Here is a 20,868-nt window from a genome sequence, read left to right as displayed (position 1 = left end):
CCACATATAAATTGGGTCCCATATGGTTACCTAGTTTTCCTGGATACTGCGGCTAAAACCTTGTGCAACACATTTTGTTAGAAGAACATTAATAAATTCAGTTTATGAGTTAGTTACCGGTATCTCCTCCAAACCTTTATTTAATTTCACTCTATACAAAGACCAAAAAAATCTTTGTGTCATAGTTACACACTGCAAAGAAAATCACCAATAGTAACATCCCCAGAATAGAAAACTAAACAGAATATTTGAGAGGGAATTAGCACATAGTTAGGAGCATTAGCCTGCAATTACTTATAGTATAATGTATTTGATTTCAAACTAATATGCCATAATTGCTCCGAGACACATTTAATGGTGTATGTATGATGCTTAAATCTGTGTTCTCCCTTCTGAAGCTACAGCTGAGGTTCTGGGACTGTCTGCCAACAGTTTGTCAGAGTTGCTTTTCATGGTGATGTACGGCACATCTCATCTACAGAACAAACTGCAGCATCTTTGCTTCGAGCTGCCTGACAGCCATTGGCTGCTGAGTGACATGTGACAAATGGAGCCTGCTCAGAGTCTTCCCCTCACCCATCTGTGTGCAGGGTACTGATAGGCTGGGCTGATGCGCAGGCAATTTATCATCCTGATCTCCCACTGAGTCTAGGAGTACTCCTGTCACCAGTATTGATTTCAGAGGATGGACTAAATTTCTTAGTATTTCCATTAAGAATTAAGAAAAAGAAAAAAAAAAAAAGCTTAAAGCACGCAGGGTAGCCAGGCAGACATGGATATGAGATGGCACTGTGCATCCTCCCAGGTAGCTGCTTTTATCACAGTCGTTGCAGCATGCAAGGGGTTGAAGCTGCCATTAGTAAAAAAAAATAATAATAATAGAAAGCTGCATTGCTTTCAAGCTACAACTGCTGTAAGACGGGGAAATTGGAATGCACTGTGCAGATAATCTGCTAATGTATTGTTCTTATTTTAAGTGAAAGGATGTTATCTCGCTGAACACTTTAGCATGATTGCTTGTTATCTGCACTGTGGTAAAGCTTAGTTACTTTTCAACGCATGCTGTTCCAAGTTTGTTAGAGTTTAATAGATATATGTTTTTTTTTTTTTTTGGTAATTATTATTATTTTTATTTCACCGGTTAACGGACCTGGCAGAAGGATCTACTTGTATATGCTGTAGCCAGGTTGAAACATTATACAAGCATGAAAGAGCATCTCAGCGTTGTGTTTATTAAGCCTTATGCCTGCAGCTGTGCTAGAGCTAATTTGTAGGTTGTGTGCACATGTACATAAAGGAGGTCCAGGCTGTGCTATGTGTTGTGTTAGTGGGGCCTTGCTAGTCTAAGTTTCAATTAATTTATGTAAACAGAATGTGAAGTGTGTGAATGTACAAATACCTCCATTGTGATTTGAAAAAAAAAAGCCTTTGCCCTAGAGAGTTACAGATTTTCTAACTCGAGTTTCAGGACGGTTAAAGGTTCAGGACGACCTAATTCCCAATAGACCCTCGGTGCTGAAGATGCACAGTAAGAAGAAAGATCAGACAGATCTGTGAACTTCATTTAAATCAAATGCACAATGTGGTAGCAAAATACTGTTGGAGTACTGGGGTGTAAGACTTGGTGTAAACTTGACTTTGACTTTATCTAAGCAGAGAGATAAACATACAAATATATACATATAGCACTAAAATAAATTCAGGTAAAAGTTATGCTTAAAAATAGCACTGTAACATTTCAGGGGACACTAAATAATTGAATGCCTCAAATCAGGTAAACCAGGATTGGAACATTACCACGTCCCTTTCGAACAAAGTTGTTTTTACTTGTCATGTTTGTTCAAAGGTTATGCATGGACATGAATCTAACCTTTTAGACACTGGCATCTATATTAGGATGACAGATACAATGCTATTACCTCTAGTGGGTTTGGGACTGAATGTCAAAATTCAGGCAAAGTCACAGAATAATTGGTGAGGAACTTCACTTCCACACATTGGGGTGCTGTTAGTTTGCATTATTAAAAACATGGATATTTTCATATATACAGTTGTAGTCAAAAGTTTACATACCCCAAAGGAAATGTATAATTTCTAGAAGTTACAAGAAATAGATGTTTACAATTATTTATTTCAGCAGTTTATTTTTGCAAAACTGCTAATTCAACAATATTCATACCCGTTATGATAGTATTGTCTACAAGTTGCTAGAAATTCCAATATGATAATGCAGAACCTAATTCTAGAAAAGTCTAGAAAATGCTGGATTGTAGGTGAACATTCTTAGAGAGTATAAAAGGGTTAGGCAGAGGACTTCTCTTATGCACATCCTTCTTCAACGCATACCAAAGATTCTCAATCGAATTTAGATTGGAACTTTGACTAGGCCATTCCAGAATCTTGATTGTATTCTTCTTTAACCATTCTGAAGTAGATTTTGATGTGTGCTTTGGATCATTGTTGTGTTGGAACATCCAGTTGTGCTTTAAACCAAGTTTTGTAGTGGAGGGTTTTAGATGATTGGCCAATATCTTTACATAAACCACTCACCCCTGCCAGGGCTCGTGATTTACTGGGACATCCTCCTGCAGAGAATAAAAACTGTATACCACAAATGTATGTATGTCAAATACATTGCAGTTTAGAGAGGTGAGTTAAAAAACCTGACCTGCCGAGATTCTGGAGCCTGTTGACAACCCTGTCTGAGAGCTATGAGGAAAAAATTACCGTCATAAGTGACCTGAATCTCCCGGTGAAATAAAACCCACATTGATTTAAATGCACTGTGTGTGTAACACATATCAGATAGGCTATGAAATAGTTTTTAAAATATTTGAATAAAACACAGCAATTCCCAAATAAATCAACTTGTATAGGCACATTATAATAACATAATTTAATTTACTAAAGCATATTGTTCAACAATGTCTTGCACATCTGACAGTTGTAGTTACAAAAAATATATATTTCTGTGCACAGATTATTATTATTTTTTTTTTTTTTATCTCAGTATGATCTGTAGAACACATTTGACAGACAAAGCAACGAAGCACAAAAGTCTACAACAGCTTTCCGTTACTATATATTACAGGTTTACTGCATAACTTTACTCCATGAAAAGTGTGATGTGAATGTGCTGTTGCATACGGGGGTATTTTTGCATTCAGCAGCTCCATGATGTGTTTAGTGTGTGCGCCACCAGTAATTTAGAGCGTTGAGAGCTGCGACAGAGTTCATCAAGCGTGTTCTTGTGGTTAAATACAACAGTTATGTTCAGTATCAGATTTGTTTCTTTTATTTAAATAAGAACTGCACACATTGGAGGGATGTATTAAAAATGGATGTGCATCTGGGCAGATATAGGATTCGGATTTGGTTAATCGAATCCTAAGTATTCGGCCGAATCCGAACCGTGGTCAAAAAGTCGGTATTCGGGCCGAATCCGAAACAGAATCCTGGATCCAGAATCCTAGTTTTTTTCCAGAATCCTGGAAAAAAACTAAAAACATATTATACTGTCACTGTATGCATGTAATCAACAATTTGTATAGCTCTGTAGATTTACAAATACTTGCTTTATTTGTTATAGCAGTATAAAAATAATAATATGAACATGCAAGAATATTATTTGGCATATTTGATGTTTGTTGACTTTGTGTATATATAGATAACCACAAAGAAAGTGATTTCTGTAATTTCTAATTGTTCTATTGAAAGATATAAATTATAGATTCAGCTTTATAATAAAACAACAAATTATTACATGCAAAAACTAATTTCATGCTTTGACAAAAGCAACTGGGCAATCAACATATTTCGTATGAAACCCATTTGTTGCTAAGTATTGACAATTATCATGATTGAAAACTAACACCTGATAATTATACAATAAATAAATGCATATCATCAAGTGCTGAAAAATAAATTGGAAATGTGTGTTTCAAAAATGCAACAAAAATGGTTCAAACTCAAGAGTGCAGCAACAATCTCAAAATGGCAGTGATACTAAATGACAAAGGAGAAATTACCAGAATAATTGCACAAATACTCAGTTTACCAAAAAGCACTGTGTGGGCAATTATTGACAAACACAGGAGAACAGGAACGACTGCAACTAGCTCCAGGTGTGGAAGACCAAGAAAGATGCAAAATCTAGGAGAAGAATCGTTCGAGCAGTCCGGAAAAATCCTTGGATTACTGCAAAAGATTTGACACAAGAATTGAGAGATGGTCAAGAAATTCACGAGCGAAAGAAAGTGATTGGAGTTTTCCATTGAATACTTGAAGAAGCCTGATGATTTCTTCTACCAAATTTTATGGTCAGATGAATCCAAAATATAACTTTATTCAGCACAAAAAAGCAACAGTATGTTTGGAGGAAGAGAGAAGACAAATTTAGTTAATCATGCCCAGTGTTAAACATGGTGGAGGTTGTGTGATGGGATGGGCTTGTTTTTCTTCCTCAGGCACTGGCAACCTTTGTATTGTAGAAGGATCAATGAAAGCTGCAAAATATCAAGGCATTTTGCACTCTCAATTGTTACGCAGCGCTAGAAGGCTTATTGGATGGAAGTTTGTATTCCAGCAGGATAATGACCCTATGCATTCTGCAAAGTCTACAAAAGGAATTTCTGAAAAAAAGGAAGATTACAGTTATGGATTGGTGTCACTGGGTAGGCGTGTGTGGTGACATCAGAACCAGGAAGCAGTACAGAGCAGATAGAGGTATAGGGCTGAAACTGCTGCAGCAGTAGATTTATTAAATAATGAATGAAATACTTTACAAAAACACGAAGGAAAAGGGCACATTGGCCAAAATAAACACAAACAATAACTGAACTTTACAAAAACAAGTACCTTTAAACCTAGCAGTCTTAATAGCTCGCTCGCTTTATATATATATACAGGTATATATATATATATATATATATATATATATATATATATATATATATATGGTAAAACATAAAAAGTGCATTACTATGTACAGGTTAATTAAGTACTGTAGAAGACACACATAATGGATGTTGCTATTTTAAGCGCAGTGATGTTGTTATACAAATATAATTACCATCAAATGTTGTGGTGTACTGTATTGAGATGTTAAATTATAGTTTTTTAAACATCTAATAGCCCAATATTTGGGCTGATTTGCAACCTGATATAGTGGGAAATTGTCAGAGCCAGCATTTTCTCTTTCTATAGCTAGGATGATACATCTTTGTCAAAGCTCATCTTATCAGATGCTTGAGAAGGGGTTTGTGGAACACGTGAGCAAACGCCAGCAGCATTGCATTAAAGAAAATGTGCCTCTACCATCATGCAGCATGTGTTTTCAGTCTTACCACTTTTAGAAGATTTAAATTAGCACTTTCATTTGCTTCCACACCTACCAGCACTTTCATTTGCTTCCACACCTACCAGCTGCAGTAAGCTCTCACCATTTTATTAACGTTTCTGTGAGAATCTATTAATTAACCATGGTGGTACGACATATTTAACGAGGAAACACCAGTCTAAAGAGCCCAGCATGCCAGGATGTTAGGAAAAACATAGATCAAAGTATCCAAGCAAGTGGCATAGCACTGGAAAGGAATTGACGCTGTCTGAACTGTGGGATATTGTTTGAACCCCAGCTTGGGCTGTCTTTTGCTAATACTTAACTGGGAAGGGGCATATGTGCATTGTAAATGTAAATGCACTGTTTTAAAAAAGACCATTATAGTGGTGCTGACCAATTAAATACAAAACTGAACTTCCCTCACACTGCAGCAGCTGTGATCTGTCATTGGATGGCCTCCTCTGGCGATTGAGGGTACCCTAAAGCTGTGATGATTTTCAGGTTTTAGAATCAACATGGACTTGAGTGGGATCTGGTCCTATCATAATCTATCACTGTGTCACAGTGTTAGCCGATGTACTGTATTCAGATCTACTTTGGCATAACAGTTGTAAATGTTAGCTTTTTCTGTCCAGCACATTTATTTGAATCAAGGGCTACGTCTGGTGAATACATTCAGCTTATTTGGTTAAAATGTGCAATCTTTTGTTAGACAGATACAAGAACAAGAGGAACGTTTAAGAAATCGGTTAATTAGTATTATGACTTTAGAATCCTTTTTTGGCATGAGTAGTCAGATGGCTCATTATGTTGAATCACGTTTAACTTTATAAAGCTTTCTTATCGCTCTGCCTGCTATAGTTAGGATAGGCAGAATGTTGCATAGGATAAAAACATAAAAAAGCAGGGGAAATGCAGTGTTGTTTTTCTGTGAGGCTCTGTGTATAGAAGAAGCACTGCAAGTGAAACAGTGATTATATTTTTTATTTTTATTTTTCAGTTGCTGAAAGATTTCTTTTTATTTTGCAGATGCTGAAAGTTGTCATGGCTGGTATTAATTAGCACAGAGATAAAGGGGGCTCCTTTCAGCTGTCAGTGTGGAGAAAATGTAGTGTTCATCAGTATTCAACTGGTAAAGCCCAGTGGATTTCAGAAGATGTGAAGTATCAGTACTATACATAGGCACCACAGCAAGCACCAAGTCTGAAACCGTGTCTGTTTTTTTTTTATTTTTCCCCACATCATATCAGCACTCAGGCACAAATGTATTTCTAGCCTTAGGGAGAAAGACAATTTAGCAAACATGCATGGGTGAAAAGAGGGAATTGATTTGCAAGTTTGTTTTATTGAGTTGCTAAGCCACACCGATGCTTTTGAAAGCAGTACGCTCTTCAGAATTTGCTGTTTTTCTCTCATATATCCTTTCCATGGAGGTGAATTATTAAGATGCATTATATATGGACATATTTATAAATCTAAGTCGGAATATGATAAATAAGATTTGTATGCAATTACTCACAATCGGCACCCTGTGGTCAAAGAGTGCTGGCTTGTTCTGGTAAATAATTAGGGCTCTTCTAATTTCTGTTCTTCCTGAATGAAAAATGAATTACCATCTTGAAGTATAAGAAGTGCTACAGAGTTATGAAGCCAATCATATAACGCTTCACTGTCGACATACAAAACAAACAGTCGCTGACTTGCTATACTCGTTAGGTGGTAATTAGCTTTATCTGTATCATGTTATCTAAAACATCAATGTAGGCCTGTACAGACATTATTAGAAAGATGGGGGTAAAGTCGCTTGTTTCTAGTATTTATATTTCTTTGTGTCTTGCTAGCCTATGTCTCGTGAAAAGATGCAAGAGATAAACCTTCGTTCAACAGTATGCTACATTCCTTTGTGGTGCAATATCATGTACCTTCATTTTAGCAACCCTTGTCTATAAAAAGAGCAGTAGAAAAACACATTCAAGGAATAAGCTTTACTGGGTGAAACTGTAAGAAACTAGTCTTTATAATTTTTTTTTTAAAATTAAAAGCAGGTTCCTGCTAGACCAAGTAACAGTAAATCATACAAATAATACAAAACAGAATGTGTTTTCTACCAAAGAAATGTAAATAGTGTGACTGTATAAGAATGGATTGAGTCCTCAACTCCTGTGTACTATAGAAGGTGTGGATTGAAAGTCAGCATCCCACGTGACTGCATGTATACCGGACGTGTTGGCTATTTTTGTCGTTGGTGTAACATGCTTTCATTTTTTTTCAAATACAATGGCTGATCAAGAACGAGGTAGTAATTGTAGTCAGGAATAAGTTAAGGAATTGTTAACTTTACATGCTGACGAGGAGCTGAATTCACAAATAGAAGTTTTACTCACATGATCCCTTTGGCTGTGTGAAAGGGTTATGCCAGTATTATACCGGCATAGATTGCATAATTTTGTGCTGCGTGAATGGGTATTTAAAAAAAAAAATGGCTCAGTAGCGGCATTTGTGTGTGAAAGAGGCTATAGACAACTGCATTTTTATTGCTGGAAATGTGGACGTGGTGACAGATGTCTGATAAAACAATGTGCATAACCAAGTTAATTAGGGTTTGTAACAGGGCGAGGAGGCCTGTACATTATTATTTGTTCATTTTTAGAACTGGGTACCCCTCTGCCCCTGTGCAATTTATTTTGTATTTGTTTTGTTGTATTATTATTATTATTAGTATTATTATGATTTATTTATTCATGAATGTGACGACGAAGCCATATGTTTTTGTTATTGTTTTCATTTAAATGTGTTCTTGTAGAGACGAGGTCGGCAGCTCGTCCTCTGCCAGCAGTATTTAAAAACCTAATGTGTAGCTGTCTGCTAGTGCATTGTTAAACTTGTGGCCGAGTGGTAATGGGATAATTACTAGCTAGTTAAACCCCTCAACCACAGTATATAAACCTGCAGTACTCTCCGTTTCGGGGTGGGTGTACAGAGGAGAGTACGGGACAGCGAGAAGAGAAAGGAGAAAAGAAAAGTTAAAAATTATGACAGCATCTGCCCAGCCTGACCTGTGTGTTTTGTGTTTGTGATTTATCTTTTTATTTTGCTCTGTGAGCAGTGTGTTTTTTTGTTAAACCTTTTTATTTTTGTTATTGTTTAAATAAACGGCGCACGCAGTACTGCGTTTGTTTTCTTCCTGCATTTGGCCTGACGTTACCACTCAGCCATCCCTGTCACAGGGTTGAATGGATGATTGATTGATTGATTTAAGATTGACGTGATCATTGTCTTATCTCTAGAACTACGCACTAGTCCAAGTTAAAGAAATTGATCTGGCACACAAATTTGTTCTTGTGTAGTTTGCATTGCTCACTGCACGGATAAAGCAAATGTGACTCATAACCCTTCCCACCCGGATGCAGATAGCTACAATGAAACTGCAAAGTGCAGAGGGGATCCAGTCACGAACATCCCCCTCTCTCTCCCAGTTTTGTGGTAAATAATCAAAAAGAACAATGAACAGCTTGTAGGCTGATGGATTAATGCAAAGTGGGGGTGGTGGTGGCGGGGTGGATGCATGTGGCAAATTAATTGAAAGCAGATGATTCACTTTTATTTACACATATGAAACAAGTGATATAGCATACTAACATTTTGCCCTCTCCCCCCTAAATATAAGCTATATTTCAGATGTTGTCGATGATAGTAGCAGGCAGCAGTGTGGTGGTTAGAGCTCTGGACTCTTGATCAGAGGGTCATGGGTTCAATCCCAGGTGGGGGATACTGCTGCTGTACCCTTGAGCAAGTTACTTTACCTAGATTGCTCCAGTAAAAACTCAACTGTATAAATGGGTAATTGTATGTAAAAATCACGTGTAAAAAAATGTAATTGTATGTAAAAATAATGTGATATTTTGTAACAATTGTAAGTCGCCCTGGATAAGCGCGTCTGCTAAGAAATAAATAACAATAATAGTATTGTATGCCCTGAAACTCAGTAAAACTAGATCTGAAGCAGTATTGTACTGTCAACACATTGTTAACATGATAAAAAAAACTGAACACACAATGTAAATCACAGTTATTGCAGATGTACTTGACAAGCAAGAGTGTGCACTTTATGTAAGCAGCTAACAAAACAGTTCCATAAAATGTAGCCGCCATGCACATCTATTCATTTTATAGGTCTCAAATGTGCAGTTTTGAAAGAAACACATGTTATAGCAATCATGGATTTTAATTTATAAAAAAACAGTTTTGGAAGCCATACTTTTTGACTGTTTTGTACTTCCTGTGTCATTTCACTTGGAGAGTGAAACTATCCCCACCCCAGTCACTGGCTTCTTTCCTTTCAATAGCCAATCAGCTGCTTCCCCTATTGACTGACATGCTTTCAGTCAATCACATGTTTTTACCTAGAAGACAGTGCTGAGGTGAAATGACCTACGGTGTACAAAACAGATAATCCAAGAATGAAGCCCATAATGTTTTGTTTAACCAAGTTCTGCAACATGTGTTGCTTTAATAACTCCACATTTGAGATGTATGTAATGGAAGTGCAGAATAGCTATGAGTTACAGAATTATTGTGGTAGCTACAATTACTTGAATTACATCAGGATTAGATTATATTATCTTAATTGCTATTGATCCCCAGCACAGAAATTAATTCCTTTGGAGAATTTACAGTTTCTTGATTTTTACTTGCCACCTCAAACGTAAGAAAAATAAAAGCGAATGCAAAGCTTGATTTTGTATTGCAAAAGTAAGAAAGAGTCATCCCTTAATGGCATCATCAGGTGAAGTCGTAGGATGTTAAGCATTGGACCATAAAAAAAAAATAAAGATGATGTGCTTTTAGTGATTTGTAGCCTTTCATCCACTTTGGTACTTAGTTAGGGAGAGTCAATTATTAAATTCATCCAAGGAGAAGATGTAAATTAACACAAAAACCTCTCTGGAAAGTCCACTAATGCTGACTATAGTGTAGCACTACTTTGCAAGTTAATCTGTCAATCATAAATTGTCAGCTGGCCTTTTGTCAGTATTGGAGGGGAAATGAACTATTTATGGACTAGAATTAGTTCCTCCCAGTAAGGGAGAATGGTGTGCTAATAAGGGACGAGCCTTAATGGACCAAATGGCCTTTTCTTCTTCCCAAACTTTTCTTGTTCTTATGTATGATTCAGACCTCCAGGATTGACAGGAAAGGCAAAAAACCTCATACAAAAAAAAATGCAATAACACTACCGGTAGTTGGATTTTAGTGATGCGCTACACAGTATAGAAACTAATTAATTGTAGAAGATCCCTGATTGACAGCTATGTGATTTGTAACCTTTCATCCACTTTGGGAATTAGTTAAGGGAGAGTCAATTATTAAATTCATCCAAGGAGACGCTGTAACTTAACATAGAAACTTCTCCGGAAAGTCCACTAATGCTGTCTACAGTGTAGCATTACTTTGCAAGTTAATCTGGCAATCAGACATTGTCAGCTGGCCTTGTGTCAGTGTTGGAGGGGTAACAGATGAGAGACTTTCAACGGATGCTCCTCTGTGGTGTATTTACTACTTTATTCTTAAAAGTTCTTTCATAAAATGAAACTTAAGCATTCACAACAGAACCTCCACACATTATACTTAAAACAACATGGCATCAGGTTTGGTTGGTACACTGGTTTAATGTATAAAAAGAATGGCCAAGCAGATTTTTCAACTCATTTAATTGAACTTTGCACTTAACTTGTCTGAATTTACAATGGTGTTCTTTTGAATTTTGATATTTCCCAGGAGTCCTTATCTAAAGGTAATGGCTGAAGTTTTTATGTATTGTCATAAATTGTCCGTCCTCATCCCACATCATTAATGTGACAGGGTAATGAGGTCTAACAATGTTTTAATTTCCACTTCTAGCCTGAGACGCGACATTAAATGCCATCCTGGTTTAGGGGGCTAATATCTCTTCTTAGAACTCCTTAATCCCTTCACCCGAGAAATATACAGTAAAAAGATTCCTCCTGTAAGAAATAATAACACTTTATCATGGAACAATGGAAGAGAGCCATTAGACAGCAATCTTTGTGGAGGGGTCAGGAGAGGAATAATTGTAGTTTGATTTGTACATTGTTAAAAGCTACAGTATGAGTTGCTGGTTGTGCGTCTTTCCAGGCTTTTCATTTAAATTGTTCCTAATAATAAAGCTTAGTACTTTACATATATACAGTAATCCGTCGTATATCCGCCTGCCTTGGGACCAGAGTAAGGGCGGATATGTAAAAGGACGGATAAATGAATCCTGTTTTAAAACCATTATACACAGCTGTAACAATTATTATTGTAGCGACCCAGACAACTGGGGGATCAGAAGACCCGCTGCTGTGGTTGTTATTTATTTATTTAGTTAGTTAAAAAATTTAGTAATCTCCAATTATTTTATTATTTTCTCCCAATTTGGCATATCCAATTATTTTTAGGCTCAGCTCACTGCTACCACCCCCGCGCTGACTCGGGAGCAGAGAAGACGAACACACGCTGTCCTCCAAAGCGTGTGCCGTCAGCCGACCGCTTTGCAGCCACATCAGAGCTACAGCGTCGGAGGACAACGCAGCTCTGGGCATCTTACAGGCAAGCCCGCAGGCGTCGCTGGTGTGCGGCGAGCCGAGGACACCCTGGCCGACCTAAGCCCTCCCCTCCCTGGGCGGCGCTCGGTCAATTATGCGCCGCCCCCTGGGAGCTTCTGTCTACGGTTGCTGTGGTTGTTGTGTGTTGTACGTGTTGTGTGTATTGTTAAGCTGGTATGCATGCGAGTGTGTATGCGCAGCCAGGAGTGAATGGGGTTAGTTAGATTGCAAGGCTGCATGTGCATTCGTTGCTGAGTGACAGGCAGGAGAGCGAAACGGAGGTTGAAGTTGATCAGGATTTATTTACATATCAACACAGTGAACAGCTCACGTGACACTACCAGAAATGGCAGCGCATGGAGCACATACAAGACAGTGTCCAAAAACTTTGGTAGGATCTACAGTCTCTGAACTAATCTTCTCTGTTCGATAATAAACTAACTTTGCTGAAGAGATTGATCACGGTGGATAAACGGTTAGGGCGAATATTTGACAGGCGGATATGTGACAGACTACTGTATATATACAGTACTGTGCAAAAGTTTTAGGCAGGTGTGAAAAAATGCTGTAAAGTAAGAATGCTTTCAAAAATAGACATGTTAATAGTTTATATTTATCAATTAACAAAATGCAAAGTGAGTGAACAGAAGAAAAATCTACATCAAATTAATATTTGGTGTGACCACCCTTTGCCTTCAAAACAGCATCAATTCTTCTAGGTACACTTGCACACAGTTTTTGAAGGAACTCGGCAGTTAGGTTGGCCCAAACATCTTGGAGAACTAACCACAGTTCTTCTGTGGATTTAGGCAGCCTCAGTTGCTTCTCTCTCTTCATGTAATCCCAGACAGACTCGATGATGTTAAGATCAGGGCTCTGTGGGGGCCATACCATCACTTCCAGGACTCCTTGTTCTTCTTTACGCTGAAGATAGTTCTTAATGACTTTCGCTGTATGTTTGGGGTCGTTGTCATGCTGCAGAATCAATTTGGGGCCAATCAGATGCCTCCCTGATGGTATTGCATGATGGATAAGTATCTGCCTGTACTTCTCAGCATTGAGGAGACCATTAATTCTGACCAAATCCCCAACTCCATTTGCAGAAATGCAGCCCCAAACTTGCAAGGAACCTCCACCATGCTTCACTGTTGCCTGCAGACACTCATTCGTGTACCGCTCTCCAGCCCTTCGGCGAACAAACTGCCTTCTGCTACAGCCAAATATTTCAGATTTGGACTCATCAGTCCAGAGCACCTGCTGCCATTTTTCTGCACCCCAGTTCCTGTGTTTTTGTGCATAGTTGAGTCGCTTGGCCTTGTTTCCACGTCAGAGGTATGGCTTTTTGGCCGCAAGTCTTCCATGAAGGCCACTTCTGACCAGACTTCTCTGGACAGTAGATGGGTGTACCAGGGTCCCACTGTTTTCTGCCAATTCTGAGCTGATGGCACTGCTGGACATCTTCCGATTGCGAAGAGAAATAAGCATGATGTGTCTTTCATCTGCTGCAGTAAGTTTCCTTGGCCGACCACTGCGTCTACAGTCCTCAACATTGCCCATTTCTTTGTGCTTCTTCAAAAGACCTTGGACAGCACATCTGGAAACCCCTGTCTGCCTCGAAATGTCTGCCTGGGAGAGACCTTGCTGATGCAGTATAACTACCTTGTGTCTTGTTGCTGTGCTCAGTCTTGCCATGGTGTATGACTTTTGACAGTAAACTGTCTTCAGCAACCTCACCTTGTTAGCTGAGTTTGGCTGTTCCTCACCCAGTTTTATTCCTCCTACACAGCTGTTTCTGTTTCAGTTAATGATTGTGTTTCAACCTACATATTGAATTGATGATCATTAGCACCTGTTTGGTATAATTGTTTAATCATACACCTGACTATATGCCTACAAAATCCCTGACTTTGTGCAAGTGTACCTAGAAGAATTGATGCTGTTTTGAAGGCAAAGGGTGGTCACACCAAATATGGATTTGATTTAGATTTTTCTTCTGTTCACTCACTTTGCATTTAGTTAATTGATAAATATAATCTATTAACATGTCTATTTTTGAAAGCATTCTTACTTTACAGCATTTTTTCACACCTGCCTAAAACTTTTGCACAGTACTATGTGTATATATATATATATATATATATATATATATATATATATATATATATATACTGTATATAAACACTGTAGTTTTGGCTTGGACTCATACAGGCAGATTACGATGGGTTTTAGGGCCTAAACACTATATCAGGATGAGATCAACTATTGCTGCCACATTTCTAAAGCATAGATACTGTATCTTGTACTGTATGTTAATCCGATTTGCAGGATCATCTTGTTGCAACAGAAGAGAAATCCAGATCCCACATACTATACAGTATGATTTCCCGTAGGATTGGTTAGACAAACCTGGATCTATCTGCTTACCCGATACCAAATCTCCACTAGGAATTACTCTACAAAGCTTTGTTTTTAAACAGTCATATTTGCTGAGTCTACCATTATATTTTACTGCCAATGTGCAGCTATTCTGAATGCGAAAAGATGGCAACTGTGTTGAATCATTATAAATCAGTTTCTTTATGTCGCAGTGTACATGCAGCTATGAAAACATTTTAAAGTGCAGTAAATGTTTATTTGGACTGACAACCATTCAGTATATTTAGAAAGACAATGGATAGATAAGTGGAAGGCTATGTTAAGGTGGAAGGTAAACACACAAGGCAGCTACTGGTATACATGTATGTTAATCATAAAATGTATGCCACTGTAATGACTACTGTAGAAGCTTATAGGGAGACAAATCAGGTCACAGTTTTGTTTGTTTTTTTTTATTCTCATTTTGCAAGATGTTCTTTTGCTTGAACACACTCCAGGCTGATTACGAAGTCCACTCTCCGTGAGGCCATTACTTTATGCCTTGGATCGCTGATAGATTAAATCCTATTAAAACAGGTTCATTACAGCATGTTCTTCTTCGTTCTGCAAGTAAAATGCAGGCTCCTGGGGCCTGTATTATAAAAAAGGTGGATTTTATTTAAGTCGGCTGTCAGGAAGCTGCAGTTGGCCAATTAAGCATGGCTGTGGAGGAAACCTCGTCTGTTGTCTTATGAAGATTCTGCCTGATCGTCCCCTGCATCTGAATCAGAAGTGCCTTGCATGCAAGGTGGACTCCTTGTAAAATGCTGAATTACCCTTGTCTGATTTTGGCATTGCCCCGAGGGTAAATGTACTGTAGCTACACAGTCTAAAACCTTTTCACTGAACCATCTTAATAAAGATACTGCGGTAAACTCTGAAGAAAAAGCAAATCAAACCTTTTGGACTGATATATGTGGCACATTTGAGTCTCTCTGCTGTCTACAATTGTTTCAACCAATATTTTCAAGGAGAGTCATGGCAACTGGATTCATATAGTGCTGTATATCAGAAGATTTTAATTGTTTAAATAACTATGCAGTTTATATAACACTGTTAAATTCACCTAAAACAACACAGGCACACCATACCCTCCAGTAAGTTATCTGTGTTTTGTTTAATATTGCGTCTAAATTTGGCTTGGCTTAAATGGCAAGCATAGAAATACATTTTCATGTGTCAAAGTACCAGCAGAGAAGGAACAAGTATTTTTTTTTTTAAAAGATGAATTATGGATTAATTAGATGTAATCATACATGTTGCCTTTCTATTTTGGATAGAACCACAGGTAATGTCTATAGCTGGACCATTAATGTACAACTGTAAGCATGAAAACGTTTTTGCAATGGGAATCAAATTCAGAACTTAAATGAACTTTTCTGGTAAATCTGACATCTGCTGGCCAAAAAAATAAATAAAATAAATAAGTTTTCTTGGTATTCCACCAACAAAATAATGCATGCCATTCCCAGGAGCATGCTAGTAGGTCTGAAAACACTGGATAAAAAAGTACTCTACTGGCAAAATTAGGAATGAGAAAAAACGTGGATTTTGTTCATCAGTCAAGCACAGAACCTGAACTGCATTTGCTGGTTGGCTTGGAAAACTGGTTAGCTGGTGAGTTCCAATGGCAGAAGAGTGGTACACAGCTTCATTCATTGTTGTTTCCATTTAAACAGAAGTTGGTTCCACAATTTGAACCCTTGACATCTTTATCCAGATGCATCTACTAATTTCTTTGTTATTGTATATTACACCATAAACAACAGGTGGAGCTTACCACAATGGCAACTAGAGTACATTATGACAGCATTGTGTTCTGCATTCTAATAATCCTGTGATCTTTTTTACAGCCAACAGATGACCTGCTTGTGGCATCTGCTGAATGTCCCAGCGATGATGAGGACATTGATCCATGTGAGCCGAGCTCAGGTGGGTTAGGTTAGTCATCTCTTTTTACTACTTCTTTCTTGGTGTCAATGTGTTTGTGCTTTTAACATTGCAATCATTAGAAGGAGTTGTTTTTCTTTTTCATTCTATGTCCCCCGTTCAAAACATGAGTGGGTGGTTTGCAACAAATAATCATCCCCACTTCTTAAAAACACCTCAGTGGCTTCTGATAGAGAGAGAAGGGGAAGAAGTGCATCCCTATTACTAATACAGTATGCCCAACTCTGTCTGTAAATCAGGTCTAAGTCAGATATGGGTTTAAGTACGGTAATGGAGGACAATCCTTGTGTGAAACACTGTGATTGATTCTTAAACAGCTTTCTGTGAAATTGGGGGATGCTTGAGTGGTTCATTAAGTTTATCTGACACCTTACGCTGACCTGGTGTAATTTATTATGCTTAAGAACATAAGAACATGAGAAAGTTTACAAACGAGAGGAAGCCATTCGGCCTATCTTGCTCGTTTGGATGTTAGTAGCTTATTGATCCCAGAATCTCATCAAGCAGCTTCTTGAAGGATCCCAGGGTGTCAGCCTCAACAACATTACTGGGGAGCTGGTTCCAGACCCTCACAATTCTGGCTTTTTTTTTTTTATGTTAATCTATAGTGAAAGGGTAATCCAAAGATAGAGAAAAATAGATGCATCTCCGAAATGGGTATATTAGGAAGTATATGACTGTTTTTATTTTATTACAAAGGCCCTATTGGTCGGGTTTTAAGCATCAATATGTTACAAAATACTGCATGACACACATTAAAACAATGAGTTAGACCAGCCAATCATGCTATTTGTTTCAATCTGAAAAGCAATATACCACTAATTGGGACCTCGAAACCATTAATGAAACATTTGAATCTCTTCTGAGTTTTGTGCATTTGCTACAGTGCACAGCAGGAATGCAATGTGGAATAATTATCATTAAGGATTTTGTTCAAGTATAGAATTAGTTTTCGTTAATCAATTTTAAATTACTTTTTGTTTTTTATTTATTTTACAATAAAAACAGGCGACATCCCTCATCTATTCTTTCTCTGCAAATCTGTACTAAAGAGTTGCATTAATGCAGCACTTTTGCATTGAGAATATATTTCTAATCAATGTGGAATGGGTATTGTTATACCTGCCTAGTTTCCACTTTCCCTTATTAAGTTGTGTTGGTAATTCCCCTTCATGTATATATTCAAGTTTAAGGGACACACAATATGAAAATAAATTAAATTTATAAAAACAAAAGTGAGACAGAACCTGTGATTGTAGAATCATTTTTTTTATCTTACTAAACCAAATAAGTCACAGCTTATCATTACAGCACTACCCTACCACAGCTATGTATTTATAACTAATTTATATTTACCATTGAGATTATCTTTTTTTATATACTATTAGAAACTCGTATGGTGTTCAATAATGTATATGTTAATTGCAGTTGTACATTCTTAATATGCATCTCAAGAAGAATAAAAAAGGCCTATTCAGCTTTGAGGAAGTGCCAGATAGGTGTGCTCTTTAAAGGGGGGCATGGTGGGGTGTCAGTCACACAAGGTTAGCTGTCGGGTCTTAATCACTAGTAACTCACCCTAGTGTTTTATTAACACATAGAAATGGGCTCTTTTCTCAATCAGGTATCAGGCCCGCACTGCTGCAGATAATCTCACTCAGTTCTCCTGTTAGATCAGCCTGCAGTAAATTGAATGCTTTGCTGTTCCAGGCTCAACTGGCTATGACCTTCCTTTCTGCCGTCAAGGGAAGGCAAACCTCTTGGGGAAAATCTAGATCTGGTTTAAAATAAACCAGAAAGGGAGTCAATCCTATTTGAATCAGACATGACTAAATGACTAAACGTGATTTCAGTGACCCTCTCGTAGCATTTAGCTAGAACATCTTGCTTAAAAGTAAAACAAAGAAACAAACCAAAAAAAAACAGCTCAATCCAAAGAAGTGGTTCCAATCTATTTGTACAACTTGACTTTCACAGGAGCTACGTTGTTTTCAGTTCACCCTTGCTGTCCTGGGAAAGATTTTGCTAAAATGTGCTAAGTTAGCTTCTGATGGAGAGTCAATACATGTTGACTCTTTTAAGTAAGATCATCTGAATAATCTGGAAATAACATCAGGTTTTCCACTACTATAGGTGACGGCTTATTATGGGCTGCCACCATAATGGAGGCCAAAACAAACAATGATGGCTAATGACTTCTCTGTCACCCTAGGATCTTCCTCCTAAACACATGGTATTGTTGCATGCCAAATCTCCCAAAGACTATTGTCAGGCAATGCAATGAGTGGTGTAAGGTGTTTTGTTGGGATTGGGTTTCCACATCATCAGCCTTATATTTTAGTGCAAGCTTTTTGTTTCTTTCTAAAGGAACATTTCCATTTTTTAACAGTGCCTACTTTCACACTTTGCAGTCTCTTTTGATTCTTTGACTTATCCCATGTCAAGAATGTCTTAAATGTATTTTTTGTACACTGTGGTGTATTCTGAGAGGCTGAAAAATAGCTAGGTGAGCAACTTCTTAATGATAGATCCAGCTCCTGTAGGCAAAGCGCCAGCATCCTATCCCGCACTGCTTGAACGTTCAGACTTTGGTTACTTCCATTCTTTTTTTCATCTAACGGAATCAAAAAGTGACTATCTATGGGGTCTAGGCTTTTCCAGTAACACACAGTGCAAAGCAACGCAAATTAATAGGTACAAGTACTGTCGTTTTGAGGTCTGAGTGAGTAATGAAAGTAAGTTCCTGAGCTTGGTTGGGGACCCACAGGGAGTGTTGCTTGGCCTTTGCACTACACAGGGCTGGTGCAGAAAATCAGAATCAAGCTCCAGCGACCACTACTGGTCAGGCATCTGGTGAGTCTTGGCAGTCTTCCATGGTCCACCTTTCATCTAGTACTGTAGTCACATACTGGCCTCTTGTTTTGTGTTATACATTTGGTTACATTGCTGCTAGAAAAGAAAATGTAGTCCTTTTATACACCTCTTCTTTGAAGTACTGAATTAATGGCACTACAATCTGCCTTTTTATTAATGTTGTTGCAAATAGGTATCTATTGTAAAGCCAGAGAGTGAAAACTTTTTACGCTATACACTTGAGACTATTCAGATTAATGCTGAATGGCTTACATTATGTTTATATTAAGTAGAAAATAACAGAAAACCTGTGTGCAATTTCCCTGTAAACTTAGTGATTTGAAACCTTGATTTTCAGCATGTTTTTTAACCAAAAGGGAAAGATGGCAGGCCTTTCTACTGTGACTGTGCTTTTCAGGGGGAAAAAAGCAGATGAACATAGTATGGATCACGTAAATGGAGGTAAACTGTTTATGGTCGCAGTAGCCACTGGATAAAATTGGCTTGACTGTTATCTTCTGCAGAGAAATAACACAAAAAAGCTCTGATCAATGAAATACACATTATCATCCACTGGGAGATAGAAATAAAATACACTGCACATAAAACATAGGAATTATTAGGTGCAGGCGAGACATTGATTTAAAAAGATGTCAACATTATTACTCCAGATGGCAACAGGCAAGTTAGTCGCTCAGAAAAAAAATGTTCTTTAAGCCAAAACAACTAGAGGCTTCCACCCCTCAAATTGTTATTTTTTTGCACCAGTGAATTAAATGTGTGGATTAAGCAGTATTATTATCTTCAGCTACGTTTGTTTTATTATAGGGCTGTCTTCACAGGGCTTTTCATTTAGAAGTGTGTCTTTTCTCACAATTGCCAGGTTAATGTGCAGGCAATAACCAGTACAAGATGGTGTTCTCTCTATTAATCAAGCAGTGAGGCACAAAGTCATTGGAAACAGCACAGAAGAGAACTGTATTTTAAGTTGCATCCTTCAACAATACATTGTAACACAGTTGATTATTTTTGCTCAGTAATGATACACATCCAGATCCAGCTGATGGAATAAAGCTGGAACAAAGTTAGACCCATTCCGTTTGTCGCACTACTTTTGTATAATTTTGTACCCAGTGATTACAGCCACCATTTAACAAAACATTATGCTACATGGCAATGCATTTTGTAAAATGATGGATGAGGCTGTTTGCCAATGACATATACAGTAATTACTGGTTAATAGAAGCACTGTTCTTGCAGATGATAGCCATGTATACATTATGCTACTTTTAAGTAGGAAAGAAGTAGGATTATTCAGTCAATTTAGTAATTGTATGTACTCACATTTATTTGCAAATGCACATGATATAAACATCTTAGGTATTATTTTACCAAACATTTAGGGGTAAATGTACTAAGATGGGCCAGTCGCAGTGCAAATATACCGCAATTTGCATTTTTGTTAGGACAATTTGCAAACTGCACATTTTGTCGTATGTACTAAGAAAGAATATGTTAGCGAGATCTCTAGCGAGAGTTGTGCGACATTTTTTCAAATAAAATAGCGGCAGTTGAGTTGTGGTTTGCTGCAGCAGAGAGTGCCTGAAGGGTAACGTCTATACATGCAAGGGTGCAAGAATCAAAATAACATTGTTTTTGTTAAATGTAAACGTCATCTGTATAATACATTCTGTTCCGTCT

At 37.7% G+C, this 20,868-nt stretch overlaps 1 protein-coding gene across 25 annotated transcripts in view; it reads left to right on the top strand.

Moving 5' to 3' along the window:
- LOC117410391 (neurexin-1) overlaps nucleotides 1-20,868 on the top strand; it is a 455,487-nt gene that overhangs the window by 415,794 nt on the left and 18,825 nt on the right. For 16 of the 25 annotated variants that reach the window (XM_034016882.3, XM_034016889.3, XM_059024838.1 and 13 more), the window contains one exon: nucleotides 16,218-16,305. In XM_034016882.3, coding sequence (XP_033872773.1) covers nucleotides 16,218-16,305 — 88 coding nt within the window. The remainder of the gene's footprint in view (nucleotides 1-16,217; nucleotides 16,306-20,868) is intronic. The other 9 variants (XM_034016883.3, XM_034016890.3, XM_034016881.3 and 6 more) reach the window with 1 other exon arrangement.

The sequence above is a fragment of the Acipenser ruthenus genome, chromosome 6 (genome assembly GCF_902713425.1).
Source record: "Acipenser ruthenus chromosome 6, fAciRut3.2 maternal haplotype, whole genome shotgun sequence".
NCBI lineage: Eukaryota > Metazoa > Chordata > Actinopteri > Acipenseriformes > Acipenseridae > Acipenser > Acipenser ruthenus.
This window is presented reverse-complemented; position numbering and strand designations above follow the sequence as displayed.